The sequence below is a fragment of the Penicillium cosmopolitanum genome (genome assembly GCF_028827165.1).
Source record: "Penicillium cosmopolitanum strain IBT 29677 chromosome Unknown utg000005l:1.0-4006212.0:1.0-4009387.0, whole genome shotgun sequence".
NCBI lineage: Eukaryota > Fungi > Ascomycota > Eurotiomycetes > Eurotiales > Aspergillaceae > Penicillium > Penicillium cosmopolitanum.
In genome coordinates this window covers 781,100-797,901 of record NW_026622675.1, presented here as the reverse complement: position 1 = coordinate 797,901, position 16,802 = coordinate 781,100, and the positions used below count along the sequence as shown (strand labels likewise).

General features: G+C 47.7%; 10 protein-coding genes across 10 annotated transcripts; 6 read left to right on the top strand and 4 right to left on the bottom strand.

Annotated features, from left to right (window-relative positions):
* Window positions 1–26: 26 nt before the first annotated feature.
* N7509_003333 (uncharacterized protein) lies at window positions 27–1,351 on the bottom strand (the record flags this gene model as incomplete). Its single annotated transcript, XM_056627970.1, has 2 exons — window positions 27–895; window positions 973–1,351. 2 exons carry the CDS (start codon window positions 1,349–1,351, stop codon window positions 27–29), a joined length of 1,248 nt encoding a protein of 415 aa, XP_056490704.1.
* A 797-nt stretch (window positions 1,352–2,148) lies between these two features.
* Window positions 2,149–3,554, top strand: N7509_003332 (Zn(II)2Cys6 transcription factor; the record flags this gene model as incomplete). The annotated part of the gene is made up of 3 exons (XM_056627969.1): window positions 2,149–2,558; window positions 2,620–2,728; window positions 2,781–3,554. The coding sequence occupies 3 exons, from the start codon at window positions 2,149–2,151 to the stop codon at window positions 3,552–3,554; spliced, it is 1,293 nt and encodes a 430-aa protein (XP_056490703.1).
* Window positions 3,555–3,670: 116 nt separating this feature from the next.
* N7509_003331 (uncharacterized protein) lies at window positions 3,671–4,654 on the top strand (the record flags this gene model as incomplete). The annotated part of the gene is made up of 2 exons (XM_056627968.1): window positions 3,671–4,432; window positions 4,484–4,654. 2 exons carry the CDS (start codon window positions 3,671–3,673, stop codon window positions 4,652–4,654), a joined length of 933 nt encoding a protein of 310 aa, XP_056490702.1.
* Window positions 4,655–4,785: 131 nt separating this feature from the next.
* On the bottom strand, window positions 4,786–6,247 carry N7509_003330 (FAD-dependent oxidoreductase; the record flags this gene model as incomplete). The annotated part of the gene is made up of 5 exons (XM_056627967.1): window positions 4,786–4,869; window positions 4,921–5,194; window positions 5,251–5,567; window positions 5,627–6,181; window positions 6,233–6,247. The coding sequence occupies 5 exons, from the start codon at window positions 6,245–6,247 to the stop codon at window positions 4,786–4,788; spliced, it is 1,245 nt and encodes a 414-aa protein (XP_056490701.1).
* Window positions 6,248–6,624: 377 nt separating this feature from the next.
* On the bottom strand, window positions 6,625–7,645 carry N7509_003329 (Zn(II)2Cys6 transcription factor domain-containing protein; the record flags this gene model as incomplete). The annotated part of the gene is made up of 4 exons (XM_056627966.1): window positions 6,625–7,303; window positions 7,377–7,439; window positions 7,498–7,511; window positions 7,571–7,645. 4 exons carry the CDS (start codon window positions 7,643–7,645, stop codon window positions 6,625–6,627), a joined length of 831 nt encoding a protein of 276 aa, XP_056490700.1.
* Window positions 7,646–7,902: 257 nt separating this feature from the next.
* Window positions 7,903–9,027, top strand: N7509_003328 (isocitrate/isopropylmalate dehydrogenase family protein; the record flags this gene model as incomplete). The annotated part of the gene is made up of 2 exons (XM_056627965.1): window positions 7,903–8,143; window positions 8,195–9,027. 2 exons carry the CDS (start codon window positions 7,903–7,905, stop codon window positions 9,025–9,027), a joined length of 1,074 nt encoding a protein of 357 aa, XP_056490699.1.
* A 239-nt stretch (window positions 9,028–9,266) lies between these two features.
* On the top strand, window positions 9,267–9,605 carry N7509_003327 (uncharacterized protein; the record flags this gene model as incomplete). The annotated part of the gene is made up of 1 exon (XM_056627964.1): window positions 9,267–9,605. The coding sequence occupies one exon, from the start codon at window positions 9,267–9,269 to the stop codon at window positions 9,603–9,605; it is 339 nt and encodes a 112-aa protein (XP_056490698.1).
* Window positions 9,606–11,688: 2,083 nt separating this feature from the next.
* N7509_003326 (arylsulfotransferase) lies at window positions 11,689–13,716 on the top strand (the record flags this gene model as incomplete). Its single annotated transcript, XM_056627963.1, has 2 exons — window positions 11,689–12,423; window positions 12,484–13,716. The coding sequence occupies 2 exons, from the start codon at window positions 11,689–11,691 to the stop codon at window positions 13,714–13,716; spliced, it is 1,968 nt and encodes a 655-aa protein (XP_056490697.1).
* A 203-nt stretch (window positions 13,717–13,919) lies between these two features.
* N7509_003325 (cupin domain-containing protein) lies at window positions 13,920–14,504 on the bottom strand (the record flags this gene model as incomplete). The annotated part of the gene is made up of 1 exon (XM_056627962.1): window positions 13,920–14,504. The coding sequence occupies one exon, from the start codon at window positions 14,502–14,504 to the stop codon at window positions 13,920–13,922; it is 585 nt and encodes a 194-aa protein (XP_056490696.1).
* A 977-nt stretch (window positions 14,505–15,481) lies between these two features.
* N7509_003324 (FAD-dependent oxidoreductase) lies at window positions 15,482–16,711 on the top strand (the record flags this gene model as incomplete). Its single annotated transcript, XM_056627961.1, has 1 exon — window positions 15,482–16,711. One exon carries the CDS (start codon window positions 15,482–15,484, stop codon window positions 16,709–16,711), a length of 1,230 nt encoding a protein of 409 aa, XP_056490695.1.
* Window positions 16,712–16,802: the final 91 nt, after the last annotated feature.

Genomic DNA, 16,802 nt, shown 5'->3' with positions numbered 1-16,802 from the left:
TTTATGTTTCCACACCCACGCTGCCTTCATGTCGCAGTTCTTTGAGAGTATCCCGAACGTCGCTTACTCAATTGCTCTGAGCGCTCCTCTTGTGTCACGAATCGCGTTCCCGATGGTAGAATAGATTCAAGCTCGGACAGCGGGACTACTTGAGTAACTATAGATGGGGGATTCGATGAGGAAGTCGCATCATCAGATAAGCCTTGCCAACGCACCATGGCTGTCCCTTCATTTAAACCAGTTGTGTTGATCCAGTTGTAGACTCCTGGGTCCTCAGGAGATACCACGAAAGTGTAAGTTCCATTGTCGTTAACAGAAGCCTGAACATTATTCAGGCTGACTTGGCTGTTTCCTGGCTTAGTTGTGATCATCCAAGGGTCCGTCCAGGGAAAGACAAAATAATCCGCATCACCTTGGGTAACTGTTGCGACAAGAGCTTCCTGGTCGCCTAGCTTGAAATGGCCGAAGGAGCTAGCCTGGCTCGTCAAGGTGCCCAAGGTGCTAGACTGACTTGGTGCTTTGAGGGTGTTTAGCTTGTTGATCATTGTCTTGATTCCCAATGCGCCAACCCCGTAGTCCACGATTGATTCCTGCAAATTCCATCTTGCGGTACTAATAATTTTCGACTCGCTGATCGGATCCTGTCCTGAGGCATCATCAATCAACGCAACGGATATGTTGTCTGGTTTTTCAGACTGCCAATCGCCCAAATTGTTTCGCACAAAAAGCTGCTTTCCCGATGAAGTAGACTGGATGTGATTCTTTGCACCGTCCGCAGACGAGCTGTTGATAGTGATTGTGTAGGAACCATCGTCCTCAATGACCAAATCAGAACCGAACAGATGTGCCACGGTATTTTGTGAGTTTGGATCGCTAATCAAAGAGAAAGTAACATCTATAGGACCAGGGTGTGGCGGTATCCTTGAATCACGTAATTTAAACTGTCGTCGATTGGAATAGTGCGATAGATACAATCCGGGTTGTCGTATGAGTATCGACCACCAGGAACATCAAGATCAAACCAGCTTCGAGGTCCGGCATCAACCCAATATGCTTTGGGATGATAAGGGTCCGTATTTATGGCCTTTTGGAGAGCACTGAAAGCCAATTCGTCGATTGCTGCGTCGAGACGAGAAGAGGCTTCGTCACTAATCGGGAGCCCGTGAGCAGTTTGATATGCGGCTTTAGCTTCGGCCTTGAGCACGACGAAATCATAATTCTGATTGAGCTTGATAGCAAGTGAATCCAACTCCTTTTGGTCCGGTGTAGCTAGGGGATTGTTGGCAACCACTGCGCTAGCGCAGGTCATGGCAACGGTGAGAACCTTCCAGGAAATAGGGAAGTGCTTCATTCTGAAATACTGACACGCGTAGCAGGACAGAGTGTCAATCAGTGCCGTGATGTGACTATTCCGAGTCTCGATTTATACCCGATTTTATACACTCGTAATACGGGCCGTCTCCATCTAAGCGAGGTGATCGTCTTTGATTGTCGCTATGGCGCAAGGCAATGACGGCATCACATGGACTACCTCAATTGGAGCTTCACTTTAAGCGAACCAACTTTCTTGAATCTTCAGCTTGGCATTTGATGACCTGATTGGTCTTCGCAAAAGCGAGAAGGAGTGATCGCCGCTGTCAGGGATGCATCAGGGGTTCAAAGGAAGCCTGTACGAGTAGGAAGCTGCACATGGCAACCTCGGTACTCCGTATAAGGTCCGACGTGAAGAACCAGGTAGCCTTAGAGTTAACCTATCGGAAATATTTGCTTGGTGATATCATCTGTGGGAATCGCACCATCGCATCAAGTGTGGCTTGCAGGCGTTGATTGTTGTTGAAATGAATAGTTACCAGTTTTCCGTCACTGAGTTGTTTGTCAATTTTTTGAGGAGATACCATCCGATAGACATTTGGAGGATATTCCCTGGCAGTCTAAACGATCCAGACTCCAACTTTGTTGGGTGGTTGAGGGGGGTACCTCCGTAATTGCTTGATGGCTTCATGTCGAGTCGGTCTGTGCTGGGATCTTCTCTTGTCACACCGCACAGCAAACGCCATACAAACTAGCAGCAAACCGGCAAACGACATCGCAACACTCGGGCCTCCACTAGAATAGCGTGACCTGGGCTCCTTCATATTCTATCTATTGATGGATAGTGATAGTCCACCATCGCGGAAGCGACCGCGCCCAAGGCCGGTCGTCTCTTGTTTGCGATGTCGGGATAAGAAGCTGAAATGCGACCGGGCTACCCCTTGTCAGAATTGCATCAAGGCAGTCTGCATCGCGGAATGCACATACAGCCAGCATCCCGCGCCAAATTCATCTAATTCTCCCGATCCCTCAAATGCCTCACTTCCAAAGCCGAAACCGAAGTTGAAGAGAGTCCACCTCGACATCTCCGAGGAATCCGACCAGCGGGTCCAGCTGGACCCTCCTCGGAACATCGGCATCATCGAAGATCTACAGCGTCGCGTGCTTCATCTCGAGGAGCTTGCCTCTGTTCGACCAAATTCGACCGACTTTGGTCCTCTAACAAATGCCAGCATTGAATGTTCCTGGTTAGTCACCACTCTCCCTGTCATCAAGCTATCCTCGGTCCTCATGTTGACCATTTATAAGGCCTCAGGAGAAGCCCCCTCTTTCTACTCCTTTCCAAGGCACATTGGTGATCAAAGGATCTCGTTCCCGCTACCATGGCCAGAATAACAGGATTACCCTTCTTAACCAAGTGAGTCTACTTAACGCGTTCCTGATTGGACTTTTTCTGACGGCCTGTGCAGTTCCCGGACGCGAAAGCGTTTATCAATCAGTGTGGTACAGACTCGAGCCTCGTTGGATTAGCTAAAGAAGTCCAGTTTCTCCAGAGCAAGTGTCACATACCAACGGCCTCCCCCGAATCTCTGTCAGAGTTGGAGTCCTTCCCAGAGTTACAGTGCCTCCTAGATTCTCTTCCACCCAAACCTCTCTGTGATCACCTGGTGGATGTGTATACAAAGAGCTTCGAAAAGGCCTTGAGAATTGTTCATGTTCCCTCTTTCTTGCGGCATTACGCAAAACTTTGGAATGAGACACCAGACTCGGAGGCTTCGGTGGCGAAAGATTTTGTTCCTCTCCTCATGGCCGTATTGACCGTCACTGCTGCTGTATTGGGCACGCCTCCCTCAGCTGGTAATACATCGTCATGGGGCTACTTGAAAGAAAGTGCACCTGGAAACATACGCGACTGGCTAAAGAAGCTGCCACGGAAGCAAAGAACAGAGATGACGACACTTCAGGCAGAGACGCTTCTTTTGCTGTCGCGTCAACTGCGTCTCGCAGATGCAGAGGAACTGTGGAAGGCTAGCGGGGAGCTAGTGCGCTCCGCAATGGTTATGGGTCTTCATATAAACACCCACACCTCTCCCGATATCACTCCTTTTCGGGCAGAATGCCGAAAGCGACTTTGGATCACTATCGCTGAAATGGACCTTCAGATGTCTATCTCCTCCGGGATGCCAGTCATGATTCCGGAACTGGACTTTAAGGCTCTTGCCCGGCCAACCTTAACGACTTAGACTTCGACGAAACAACCACGGCTCTCCCATCTGCAAGGGATCTGAGTGAAGAGACCGATTCTTTGTTCCAGATTTGCCTTGCTGCATCGTTATCTCAGCGAATCAAAACGATGAACATGGCCCAGCATACAAACCCACAGGATAGCGTGGAGACGCGCTGGATGCAAAAGCAGACCCTAGAAGAGAGTTTCGAGAAGGCATCTCTTTGTCTGGAACGATCTATTGAACTTGGAGAGCTTGACTCTTCCGGGCGGGCCTTAAATCGCGTCATCCTGGACGTTTTTCTCCATCGACCTCTCCTTGCTCTTCTGCAACCCGTTGTTACTGCAGGCGTCCACAACGAACATCGTTTATTCCCCGAAATTCAACAAACATTCATCAAATCATCACTTTCTATTCTTTCATATCAGGACTACTTTGATCCAAATATATCCGGTCTTGATTTATTCAACTTCTCAGAGGCATCCTGGGAAACTTTCCAAGCATTGTTCCACCAAGACATCCTGAGCGCTGCCCTGAATGTCTGCAGATATATGCGATATCTAAATCAAGCATCGTTGCAGCAAGGCCCGACCAATTACGGATCCACTTCGATAACATTATCAGGTCAGCCGGTTAGTAGAGTCAGCCTCATACGACTCGTCGAGAACACTCTGGAGACTTTGACACGTCGCATTTCCGAAAGAGGGGCGAATGTAAAGGATATTCTATTGCTTGCTGTTGTACTTCAGTCAGCTCGCGGTCGTGGCACGACGACACAGCAAGATCTACTCATGTCACAAGGCGCCAGAAAGGCCCTATCGTCCAGCAAACAATATTTACTTTCTAAGCAGTCAGAAGAAGCGATTCAATTTCCTGTTTCCGATATTGCACAAATGGTATTATCATGTTCATTCCAATTTGAAGCTCGCGTGCTAACTTTTCAATAGGCTCATTCCTCTTATGTCCCAATGGGACCGTCACCTCAGCCGCCATCTGCATCCAACTCTACGCATCTTGCGGATCTGTTTGAGCCATCATCCGCCCTTGCGGCCGAATTCAATAATTTTGAGAGCGACCTATTTGCGTTAGATGATGGATCGTTTTTGTGGAATTTATGATGCAGTAATTCACATCTACTGTATGCAGAAACAAATACACGAATCATATGGATCATCTTCAAGAAAATTGAGCTCTAGTGGATTCCAAATCTATATTGCAGTATAAATCCAAGCTATCCCGAGGAAGCATCTTACAGATGGGATCCATGAATACCGACTTCGCCTTTGGGCTTGTTATAATACTGTGTCATGTCGTGCTTCAAAATATCCAACCCCTGCGATCATTAGAACAGAAACAGGTCGAAACAGAGACTTATTAACCTTACCAAAGCTAGCTCCTGTGAGAGCTTATTATCATTCTCTGCTTGAATACACAGTTGAAAGAACTCATCATTCTGGCGAGCTTTGTTGGGATCCTGGTCATGCAGTCGTCGGAAATTTTCTCGCGACATAGGATCGATCGTCTCTTCCCAGATACGTTTGCGGACTTCGCTATACTTATCGAGAATGCTTTCGTCTGCAAGTCCTCTGTGGATACCATTCAATGCATCGAAGAGATTACCCACGTCGACAATTCCACCCGTTAAACCTAGGCCACCACTGTAAAATAAGTCAGGTATATGCTATCTGGGCAATATATGATGGGGATGTCTCACAAGGGGTTACAGAGATGCGCTGCATCGGCTGCGAGGAGAATTCTCCCGACCCGGAAAGATGGAGCACATCGCTGCTGCAACTTGTAAGGGCTGATGTTCGTGATGCGATATTCGCCCGGCTTCGGATTTCCTGGTAGAATCTCCTCGTATCGCTGAGGCTGTCGCGCGACATATTCCTCTCTGCTCAGGCCCGGGGTGTCTCCGTATGTGACTCGGTAGAGGCCATCCGTAGTTATCTTGGCTGCCATATAGTAATTTTTCGGGTGCACAATAAAGTTACTGTCCCAATATCCGTAGCGGTCGAAGTCGTAATATACCTAGTCCCGGATTGTTAGTTACACGCAACCATTGAGAAAGCAGGAATCGCGCCACGAACATTTGTAGCAATGATTTGTGCATTCAGAGTTTCGCCGGGATACTCAGGGCCAAATAGCTCACGCCGCACCGTACTGCTTGCTCCATCACATCCAACGACATAGTCTGCCTCAGATCGTTTCAAGCCAGTCGGGGTCTCCACTTCGACCCAAGCCTTGCCCTGATCCTGACCAATTTTCACCACGCGATGCGACCATTTGACCTGTGCTGTGGGTTGACGCTGGATATGCTCGTATAACAGTTTGCCCAATCGATCGAGAGGAAGTACAACCATTTTGTAAGGATAGTCCTCCGGTAAAGAATCGTGGTGAACTCCAGCGATAAATGTTGTATCGATCTTTCTCCAGGCAAAGTTCTTGGGGTGAAGGCCTCGGGCTTTGACGTCTTCTAGAACACCCGCCCGTGCCAGTTCGTAGGCTGCTGGGGTCGCGTAATGGGCCGCACGGGGCTGTTCGTCTAGCTGGGCGCCAGCATCGAATAACTCGACTTCAATGCCTTGCTTAGCTAGCAAAATCCCGAGAATCAGCCCCGAGGGGCCGGCTCCCACTATAATGACCTGTGATACAGGTTAGTATTCGTCGGGTAGTTGGGAATCTCGTGTGAATACCTTTTTGATCGCCATCCTTTGATACGAATTGAGGAGAGCTCACCATCCAACAAGTGAAAATGATGCTGGATAGTAATAAATATGGCTTCGCAGTATTGCCCAGGGTCAAAGGACCCCGGGAATTGAAACCACCCCACCTCCCCCGCCGTGGGGCCTGTCCACTTAGTGTGAGTTGATGGGTTTAAGCCACTTCCAGTCAAACCAGAGAATAGCAGAATGCGGGGAAGTTGAGCTAAACATTGGTGAAAGCACGAGAGGTGCAGGGGTTTGCGGGGCGATTTCGGGGGAATCCCGAGGCTTTGAAATAACTGCCCAGACCAAAGCGCGAGCCGAAAGTCCACTTCTGAAGCAGAAAATCTTACATCTCAAGCTGTTAACGTCTGGTCAAAGCCTCACCAAAGAAACTGTTGTTGGAAATTGGCCGAAGGTGCACCTTCCCAGTTGCTACTAATCTGGACTGCTTCCACCGCTTGGGATTCTATCGGACCCTGACCCTCCGTCGGCAAATCGAGTGGACCCGAGAAATCAACCTTATTCTCCATTTGAGATTTTCTAGTCGCAGCCTCAAAGGATAACCAGTACTGATCCAAGTGTGGGCGGGCGGTGACAGGCGATAGCAGCGGCTGTTCGTGCCGTTGATGTGGTAAAGATATGCCCGGGGATACCATCGGGAGGTAATCTTGTTCCGAAATAGTATCCTGATATCCATTCTCACCAGACTCCTGGTGCTTTCTTTTCACTCCACTATCCTGGTGACGGTGGACGGGAGATTGATCAGCCTTATTCGGCAGAGTGCCGGAATCCACCGCGCTCTGGCCGGTCAAAAGATGCTGCCATTCTCGAATGTTTTGTGCATTGTCGAGAGGGAATTGAGCCCACTCGTCAATTCCTCTCCGATCAAGTCTGGCAAGGGGCATATAAGTACCAGTGCCATCCCGGCTGATCGCACCATCCCTTGGGAAAGCGTTGGATAGCTGCGCGTCGGAAACTTGGGAAAGCAGGCGAAAAAGTACACCTTCAGTGACCTGCAGTCTATGCTCCAATGCTTCAACATGTCCCTTGGCGGGTCCACTGTATGAAAAAGAATATGGATCAGTAGTTGAGCCATGTGGGTATGTATTCGACCTCCCAGCTATGTACATACCGGCGCAGCTGCTCTGGCCAATCGCAAGGCCGGTTATTTTCCAAGCATTGCCCACATACAGGCCTTTTCAGATAAGTTAGTTCATCGGTTTATTTCTAGAGACTGGACCCTCATATCGTACTTATCCCCGCTGCACTGGAATGACGGTTCGTATTAGTGGCAAAGTCACTTAGCTCCTCTGGAGGACCACGTACCTTTTGCTTTCTAGAGCGACAAGCATTGCATGCTACCGTGATCCTTGCTGGTTTCGACACCTTTGACTTCGCCATTTTGAATAGATGTGAAAAGAAACCACCGAGTTGGAGAGTTGAGAGATGCAAGGCAAGCCAAAAAGGTGAAGAGGGGAAGATGAAATCGCCTGAAAGTTCTGCCGACAGGCGGAACTATCAGCCTGAACCCTGTCGGCTTCCTTGAAAGTCATTAATTTAAATACACGGTTTACTTTGGAGCTTTTTTATTTTATTTTAAATCAGTTCTTCAAGAAATCTGCCCTTCTATCTAATTTTCTTCTTGATTGATCTCCAATATGTCACCAACCTACCGCATCGCCTCCATCCCCGGTGACGGCATTGGTCCCGAGGTGGTCAGCGCCACCATTCAAGTCGTCGAGAAACTCGCCAAAAAATTGGGGAAATTTCAAGTTGACTTCACCCATATCCCCTGGGGAACTAAATACTATAAAGAGACTGGTCAATATGTTTCGGACGATTGCTTAGAAACGCTACGCAAATTCGATGCCGGCCTTTTCGGGGCCGTTGGCGCACCGGGTAGGCAAAATATTTCCTTGATTTAGGATATCTCGTCTAACAAAGAAATAGATGTCCCTGACCACATCTCACTATGGGGTCTTCTGCTAGCCATTCGTGGGCCGCTACAGCTTTATGCCAACGTCCGCCCCGTGCGGACATTCCCAGGAACCAAATGCCCACTGAACACTGCCACGGAGGGTATTGACTGGGTGCTTGTTCGCGAGAACTCAGAGGGTGAATATTCTGGTCAAGGTGGACGCTCACATGTTGGACAAGAATGGGAAGTCGCAACTGAAGTCGCAATTTTCACTCGGGTTGCCATTAAGCGCATCATGCGGTTCGCTTTTGAGACGGCACAGTCTCGTCCTAAGAAGCACTTGATCGTTGTCACCAAGAGTAACTCTATGCGAAATGGCATGGTTCTCTGGGATCAAGTTGCCTCTGAGGTATCGAAGGACTTTCCCGACGTCGCCTGGGAGAAAATGCTTGTCGATGCGATGACCGTCAGAATGGTGGCTAAACCCCAATCAATCGATACTATCGTCGGAACCAACCTACATATGGACATTCTCTCTGATCTCGCTGCCGGACTTGCTGGGTCTATCGGAGTTGCCCCCTCGAGTAACTTGGACCCAACTCGCAAAAATCCATCTATCTTTGAGCCTGTTCATGGTAGTGCTTTTGACATAACTGGAAAGGGCATCGCAAACCCAGTGGCAACATTTTGGTCAGCTTCAGAGATGCTCATTTGGATCGGGGAGAAGGATGCCGCGGCGAAGCTTATGCAATGCGTCGAGGCAGTCTGTGCTGCTGGTACATTAACGCCCGATCTTGGTGGAACCGCGAACACCCAGGGGGTGGTCGATGCGGTTTGCGCGGAGATTGAAAAATTGCATAGCTGAATAGTGGATCGTCAAAGTGGCTTGTAAATGTTCTTTCTTCTTTACTTCTTGAAACACAAAGTCAATGTTTCATTGTATGAATTTAGACAAAGGTTAATTGTTTGCAGGAGGCATTGTTAATGCTATGAAAAGGCTACAAATGGACATCAGTATCTTCTCTTAAAGAAGGTATTTAAGTGCCTCGAACCCCCTGGTATCAAGTAGCAACTAACATCAATATTTATTCAACACCTTGCATCATGGACTACGACATACTTAACGGACGAGTTAAATCGGCTGGAATGAGTATTTGGTGGGTGTCATTTATGTTGAGCCCCGAAATGGCTGATTGGTCAGATTCGAAGATTATGCAATGCATGAAGGATTACATCACCCAAAGCCGTGTCTGGGTTGGTCAGTATCAAACAAAGCAACGGTGGTGCTTCTCAATGCTAGTTAAGCTTTCAAGCGAGCAGATTTTACGTAAAGGAGGATTCGTTGAAACATTAGCCATCGAGGAGACAGCCCGCCTTGTCGACTCTTGGATCGCCGAGGGGAGACTGCCTTATCAGCGACAGCGTTTCTTCGGGCTGTCCTAAAGTGCCGTAGCGTCTCCCTCGGCATTTAGAGACCGGTTTCGATCCCAGTTAAGTTTTCCCTTTCATTCCAAATTTCTCCGTTTGCTAATTTCCTCCTTTCACTAACCCCCTCTCAACGCATTTCAAGGCTGTGCTAGATCTGAGAATAAAAACCACATACATATGATATCTAAAAATAAGTATTGAAAAACAAAGTTTCAGACATTCAAAGAAAAACTAACCATATGACCAAATCAAAGATCATTAGAAAATTATTTCATTGTTTCCTGCTTAGCTACATTTATCAAGCCCCAGTAGATCATTTACCAACCTCGAGCATTTAACAAGATAGAACGGAGATTCCTGGCATAGTAGTGCCTTTCAATTGATTTGTTTCGGAGAGCTTGAAAAGTTGACTATCAGCCTCTTAAAGAACATTCATTAATTGCACTCGTCGACTTACTCCGCCAGAGTACTCGGGTGATTCAAGTCTAGATGAACTAAATGAATGAAGGAAAATGGATCTTTATAAATCTGAAGATATCTCTAGCTGCATCATATTATCTAGTTCTACGTTCGACTTTCAAAAAAGGAAACCTTAAGGATATATGTTCGATAAATACCGGTGGCCCTCACTTTAAATCATAATGCCGCTTTTAGGGATCGCTTTCTCGGGTGGTAACCCACCACCTCAAAATGTACGCTATGTGAATGTTCGTTTCCAGTCATCAGACTTGCGGAGATCCAATCTGGAGCTTCTTAATATTATGCTGAGCGCCATTCAGGACCATCGCGCATCCATCACACCCACTGCGATCGGAAGATCTGCGACCTCCTCGTTGATTTACTCGATTGAGGTCAAGGGGCGCTATAGGAACAATAGTGACATCTATAAGAAAGCGGAGGAATACGTCTTGCGATGGAGAGTTGAAGAGCCTAGACGGGGGCTTCCTTTTCCCCGCAGAGCGATTTTTTGATCTGGGACCACGATTGCAAGTCCATTCTTTGAATTTTTTGAGGCTGGAAACAATCGAGATTTTTAATATTGTTTCTCCTATTGTTAGCTTTGTTGTTTTCTTTGTCATATGTCAAGGCGCTGAAATATGCGCTAACGCAATCATGTTTGTTTCTAGATTTTCCATACTACTTGTCCTCATCCATCTGATTATAGCGAAGGAAATGCTACGTATTTAGCATGTGTTTTTTTCCACTCTAAAAGTAGGAAAATGCCAAGCGACTACAGTATTATGCATAAATTTTCAGGAGTAAGACACAGCCCCGTACGAATACGAGTCCGTCTCCCGATCATCACCGCTCCGCCCCGTTGAGCGGAAATAAAATTAACTGGGTCAGGAACTTTGACTACCGGAATGAGACCAATGGAGAATGGATACTATTCCGCTCGGTAAATGAAGGCCTCAGCAAAGATTCTGATTGTTGGCCGTCCACGGCAGTGTGTGGCTGACGACAGACGCCAAGAGACTAGGGTGGAATTGGCTTAGAGTTGAGCGGGTCTTTGTAGGACGAAAGACAACCATTGGAACGAGTACGAATCTCTATGGATCCCGCTAAGCTCCACAAGCGGCAGAGTCTGGCGTTGATGACGACCGCGTTTTAAAACAAACTCATGATACACGTGGATCTGGCTTCGCCATGAGGGAAGGTTCGTTTTGCTGACTATGAGTAGTATTCTATTTCTAAATTCATCGTGCTGAAAGAATGGGAATTCTCCGAGATCTAGACTTCTTTTCAATTACTAGTACATATGAAATGTATTATGGACAAGCAACCCCTTATTTTATATGAAGTACGTATCTCTGATGTATTTTCCATCCTACAATTCCGTATAATTTCAATACTTATCCCGATGTGGACCTGGGGGTTGACGGAGTCACCCCTGACGAAGCATACGCAAGCTGCGACATGCTTAAGCGTAAACTCAGCCCAAATGACGAGGAACTCGAAATTCCCCCAAGCGAACTCCTCCACAAATGCAGTCGATTTGGCGCCGACCTGACTTTGAGCCATCAGTATGATTTTTTACAGATGGTAAAACTGCCAATCGATCGCGCTTGGCTACGCTGTAGCTGTCAGGAATTTAAGGATGGTGCTACCGTTTATTTGGGCTAGTACCATTTCCGTACTCGCCGCAGGAGCATGCGGGGACTTTGTCTCAACCAACTACGATGAATACAACGATGGCGTGCTCGGTCACCGTCCTCATCTGGAATTCCATTCCAGCGATGAATATGCGCCGATCATGCAAGCCACCATCTGGGATAGCGATGCTATCTCTGATGCGGGCTCGCACATTTTCCTACGACATGACGGCAACGACACCTCGCCGCTCGCGTCCCCTTTAATTATTGATGCACGCGACTTGAGCGCGGTATACATGAACCGAACCTTCCAAAATGTCTTCGGCACTCGGGTTCAAGAAAACAAGGGAAAGAAATACTTAACCTTTTGGGAAGGAGAAAAGGGTAATGGGATTGGCGATGGTTATGGACTTGCCTATGACGATACATATCGCCTAGTCTACAAAGTATCGGCACAGAATATCCAGGTACACAGTGACTTGCATGAGTTCGCATTCACTGGGAACGGATCAGCTTTGGTCACTGGCGTGAACTCAATTCAAGTGTCTCCATCAATATTCCCTCAGTGGGAGCTACCACCATTCGGTATCGAAATACTAGATGCAGTCTTCCAGGAAATTGACCTTGAGACGAACGAGGTTCTCTTCCACTGGCGAGCCCTTGATCATATAAACCCTATGGACTCGTACGAGTCAATGGGCCGCGGCTGGGATGCATATCACATCAACAGTATTGAAAAGGTAAGAAAAAATAAATGATGTGTGATCGTGAGATAAATTCTAACATCTCATGAAATCCAGACCCAAGCCGGAAACTATCTCATATCTATTCGCCATACATTCTCTATCCTGCTTATTAGCGGGAGTACGGGAGAGATCATTTGGCAGATCGGTGGGAAGAGAAATGACTTCGATGAAATACCCGTGGTGAATGGATCTGATACAACCCAGCCTGTGTTGACAATGAGCTGGCAACACCACGCTCGTTTTGTCCCTGGGACCAATGAAACTCAGATTACACTGTTCGACAATCACGGCACTGCCACGAACCACGGCGACTGCAAAGCTTTATGCTCGCGTGGCCTACATGTTGCCATTAATGATACTATCTCGCCTCCCACGGTTAAATTACTGCGTGAATTCCGTCACCCGGCACAGCTTCAGGCTCAGAGTCAAGGAAGTGTGCAGCCACTATCCCCTTCCATGGATGGCCTCGGTAATGTTTTCATAGGCTGGGGTCGATGCCCATCATTTACAGAGCATAACTCCCAGGGCGAGACGGTGATGGATGTCCAATTCTCACCATGGCATAGTGATGAGATTCCCGATGCACTCGATAACTACCGTGCCTACAAGATGAACTGGTCCGCAACTCCCTGGTGGGACCCTGCCATTGCCATGCGGAAAGACCAGAATGGCGAGCTTGTTGTCTACCTTAGCTGGAACGGTGCAACAGAAGTTGCGTATTGGGTTGTCAGGGGAGCCCATAATCCCATACGGGGGAACTACGACAAAGTCATTACAGAAGGTTCGAGGACTGGTTTTGAAACAAAGTTGATTGTCGGGGAGACCCCATGGCAATATTTATGGGCCGAAGCGGTCGACGAAGCTGGAGATGTACTTCGGTCAACCGATATTGTGGATTTGACAACCGCAACCCTCCCGATGGTTTTTGATACCTATGATGCCAATTTCACTTTTCCCTCTGGAAAGGTGAATACACAGCATATAGCTCGGCCATTGAGCATGACCTCAGTGTTGTTACTCACTGGAATAGCCACCGTCGCCCTCGTGGTGTTCTCTATTGGGGGTATCTGGCTATGGCAAAGATACAGAAACTATACACAGGTAAAAGCGGAGGATTTTGACCTTGGTCTGGAAGAGCTTTTGGATGAGGATAAAGAAAATGACAGCGACGATGGTGATATTTTTGACGACGAGGGAGACACTCTGATAGCCTCACAATCACTATTTCGGGATGATGGTCGGCCTCTTCTGCCGAGGAATGAAGAAAATATACACCCTAGGGGTTAGCGGCTATCTAGTGATTTTTATTTTTGAACAATTATTGCAATCAGATGTATCACGTTCCGTATGTCTATGTCATTCATTTTCACCGTTGTGAAAGAAGAATCATAACTTGAAGATATGATTCACCTTTCCGTGATGATCCTTTCGAATCCCCCAACTTCATAATGATCCATGGATAACTGTCGAAATCTATTCAGTATGCAGTGCTAAGTACTAGGACGCGCACCGATACCATCCACGACCTCTCCCAAAGATTTTCCCCCAATCGTCATCGGCTGCGAAGGCATCAAAACATATAGCATCCGCGCCCACTGCGGAGTTCTCTCGTTTGTCACTGGATCTATCACATCCGGCGTCGCATTGCGCCAAGCATGGTTTGTACCGCGCTGGACGGCAACATCCCCACGCTTGAGTAGCCGTGTCTCTCCCGAATCCAGGATAAGCTCAACCTCTCCCTCCAGCACCACGCCATAATCCAGTGACACGGTGCGGTGCATGGCACATGTAATTCCTGGTTGGACATCCACAATGCGGCAGACATTTCCCGTGGAGATGGTGATGCCCGGTGGGTTGGTGAGGTAGTTAGCGTATTCGGCCAAATCGACGTCGCCGTCCACCTGTGCAGGAAAGTGGTCAGAGGTATAGGCGAGGCTGAAGTCAGCGCCGTTGTCTAGAGACTTGATCGGCATATCTTCAGACAGCGCGGTGGAGAAGATGGCCTGGCCCGTCTCGTTGTGAGTGGTGATGTACCGGTTGAGGGATCGAATGTTTTTTGGTGGTTTGTCGCCCATTTTGATTTTGTTCTGACGGGAGAGAACTTGAAGTTCAAAATAGTACCGGTTGGTAGGATGTGGTAGTATGTGGATGGGACTCGGAGTGGGAGGATGCAAGAGAGGTAGTAGTATCTTGTGTACTAGGTACTCGTACCTCGATAGTACCTGTATAACGGCTTTCGGAACCATCTGCGCCCACATCCGAGTCCGAGTTGGCAGTGGTGTAATGCAGTAAGCGGGAATTCGGACTCCCGGGCTCGGACATAACGGCTCGACTCCAGTCAGTGGAAATTAGTGGCATGCAGGGTCAGCTGTTTCTAATTTTCAAATTGGTTCCAAGAGATTCACAACAATGAAATCTTGAACTCATAATTATCATACTAGTATGATGCGAAGGCGCGCAGTCGTGGGGTGTATATAGCTTGCTACTACCAAGTAGGGAACTGTGCGTGGATAAGCCCCCCAGTTTTCTGGCAACCGACGTATCATATGATGTTTTTTGGAAGTTTGAAGGTGTGAAGATATATGTGGTTGATGCCAGGGGAACCAAGTGTTTATCGGGAAAATAAAAGTCTGGCAGATCTTGAGTAGTCCACACCGCCTCCTTCACTTCAGGAGAACGGCTCCCACACCGCTTTCCAACACAGCGTGGAGCAACCCCATGACCGGAACGATATCTCCGTACTTCGAGGCCAAAGAGCTAAATGCATTTCACTTGATTGGATGACCCGGTCCACTTGATTCTCAGTTTCATCGGCATGTGGGCAGTATACGAAAGGGTCCGGAGTGAGGAAGAGAATGGATCTGAGCAATTTGTTGCCTGTTCATCCTTTAAATTGCGATGATTATTGTTCTGATATTCCGGGCCTCAGCACAGCTCCGGTTTGCAAATCGCTTTAATTTCTTTCATTTCGAGCTCAGACCAATACATGTCCCGCAAACTTCGTCAATCATCTCGTTGAGAAGCTTCTTCCATCCCTATCGAAACTCTCGAAATGCCCGAGCCGAAATGGCGCCCCGGAAAACGGGTCGCTATCGTTGGAGGAGGACCGGGGTCAATTTCGGCCGGTTTAGCTTTCATCAACCGAGGCTACGATGTCCGTATCTTCGAGCGACAACCTGAATGCAAAGCTATTGGAGGCGCAGTCTTGCTATCAACACCTGTTTTGGCTATTCTACGATCCTATGGGATAGACCCAAAAGATTTTGGCTCTTATACAGTGACTTATTTTAAGAATAAGTCAGGCTTAGAACGCGTCAAATTACCTTTCAACCCTGATATCGAGAAATCTATGGGTATCAAGGGCTGGCACTATGGCGTTCTTCGCTCTTCTATGTTCAAGAAAATGCTGGACCTCGTTCCCAACGATGTTATCTATGCCGACCATGAGTTTACCTCATATATTGAGCATGAGGATAGTGTTGAGCTTTTATTCAAGAACGGCCATCGAGAAACAGCCGATATCTTGATTGGGGCCGACGGGATTCGCTCAGCTGTTTCTCGACAAGCATTTGGCGAGCCTCAATTGTTTCACACTGGAATCCGACTCTGGCTTGCATGGTGCGACCAGATTCCTGACATTCCACCCAACTACGGTTCCGTTTCGCATGATTGGAAACACCAAGCCAGCTTCTTCCCAATGCTTCATGATGGAAAGCTAGGGTTTGAATGGTGGGTGGTTGAGCCTTCATGGGATGGAAAGCCTGTCCCTGAAGACCCTAAAGCCCATCTTACTGAGATTCTCAAAGACTGGTCTCAGCCAATGCCCCGCTTTTTGGATGCTACGGACTTTGACACTCAAGTTTATCGCTGGGAGATTTTCAACAGACCGTCGATGAAGAAGTGGTCTAGTGGTCGGGTTGTATGCCTTGGTGACGCTGTACACCCAGTCTCACCATATGCTGCATATGGTATGGGTATGGCAATTGAAGATGGCTACTTCATTGCTAAATTCCTTGATGGCGTTGACCTACGAAACCAGTCAGCAATCAGCGCTGGATTTGAGCTATATGAAAAACAAAGAGTCGACTATGTCAATCATAATGTCGAATTCGCCCGTTTCCTTGGCAGAATGTTCCATTGCGTTCCCCGGCCTTTTGCTTGGCTCAGGGATTGGATTTTTGACTATACACCTTTGCTGAGTAACTTCCTCAAAGATGGCTACCTCAAAAAGTCGGAAGAGGAGACACTCGGTCTCAAAGAGCTTCAAGTGACTTCAAGTTAAATACTCCCTCGGGGTGCCCGGGACCTCGGCAATTTTCTTGTATTAGTGATCAAGGTAAAGAAAGAAAAATCAAAAACGTATCGAAATTGAA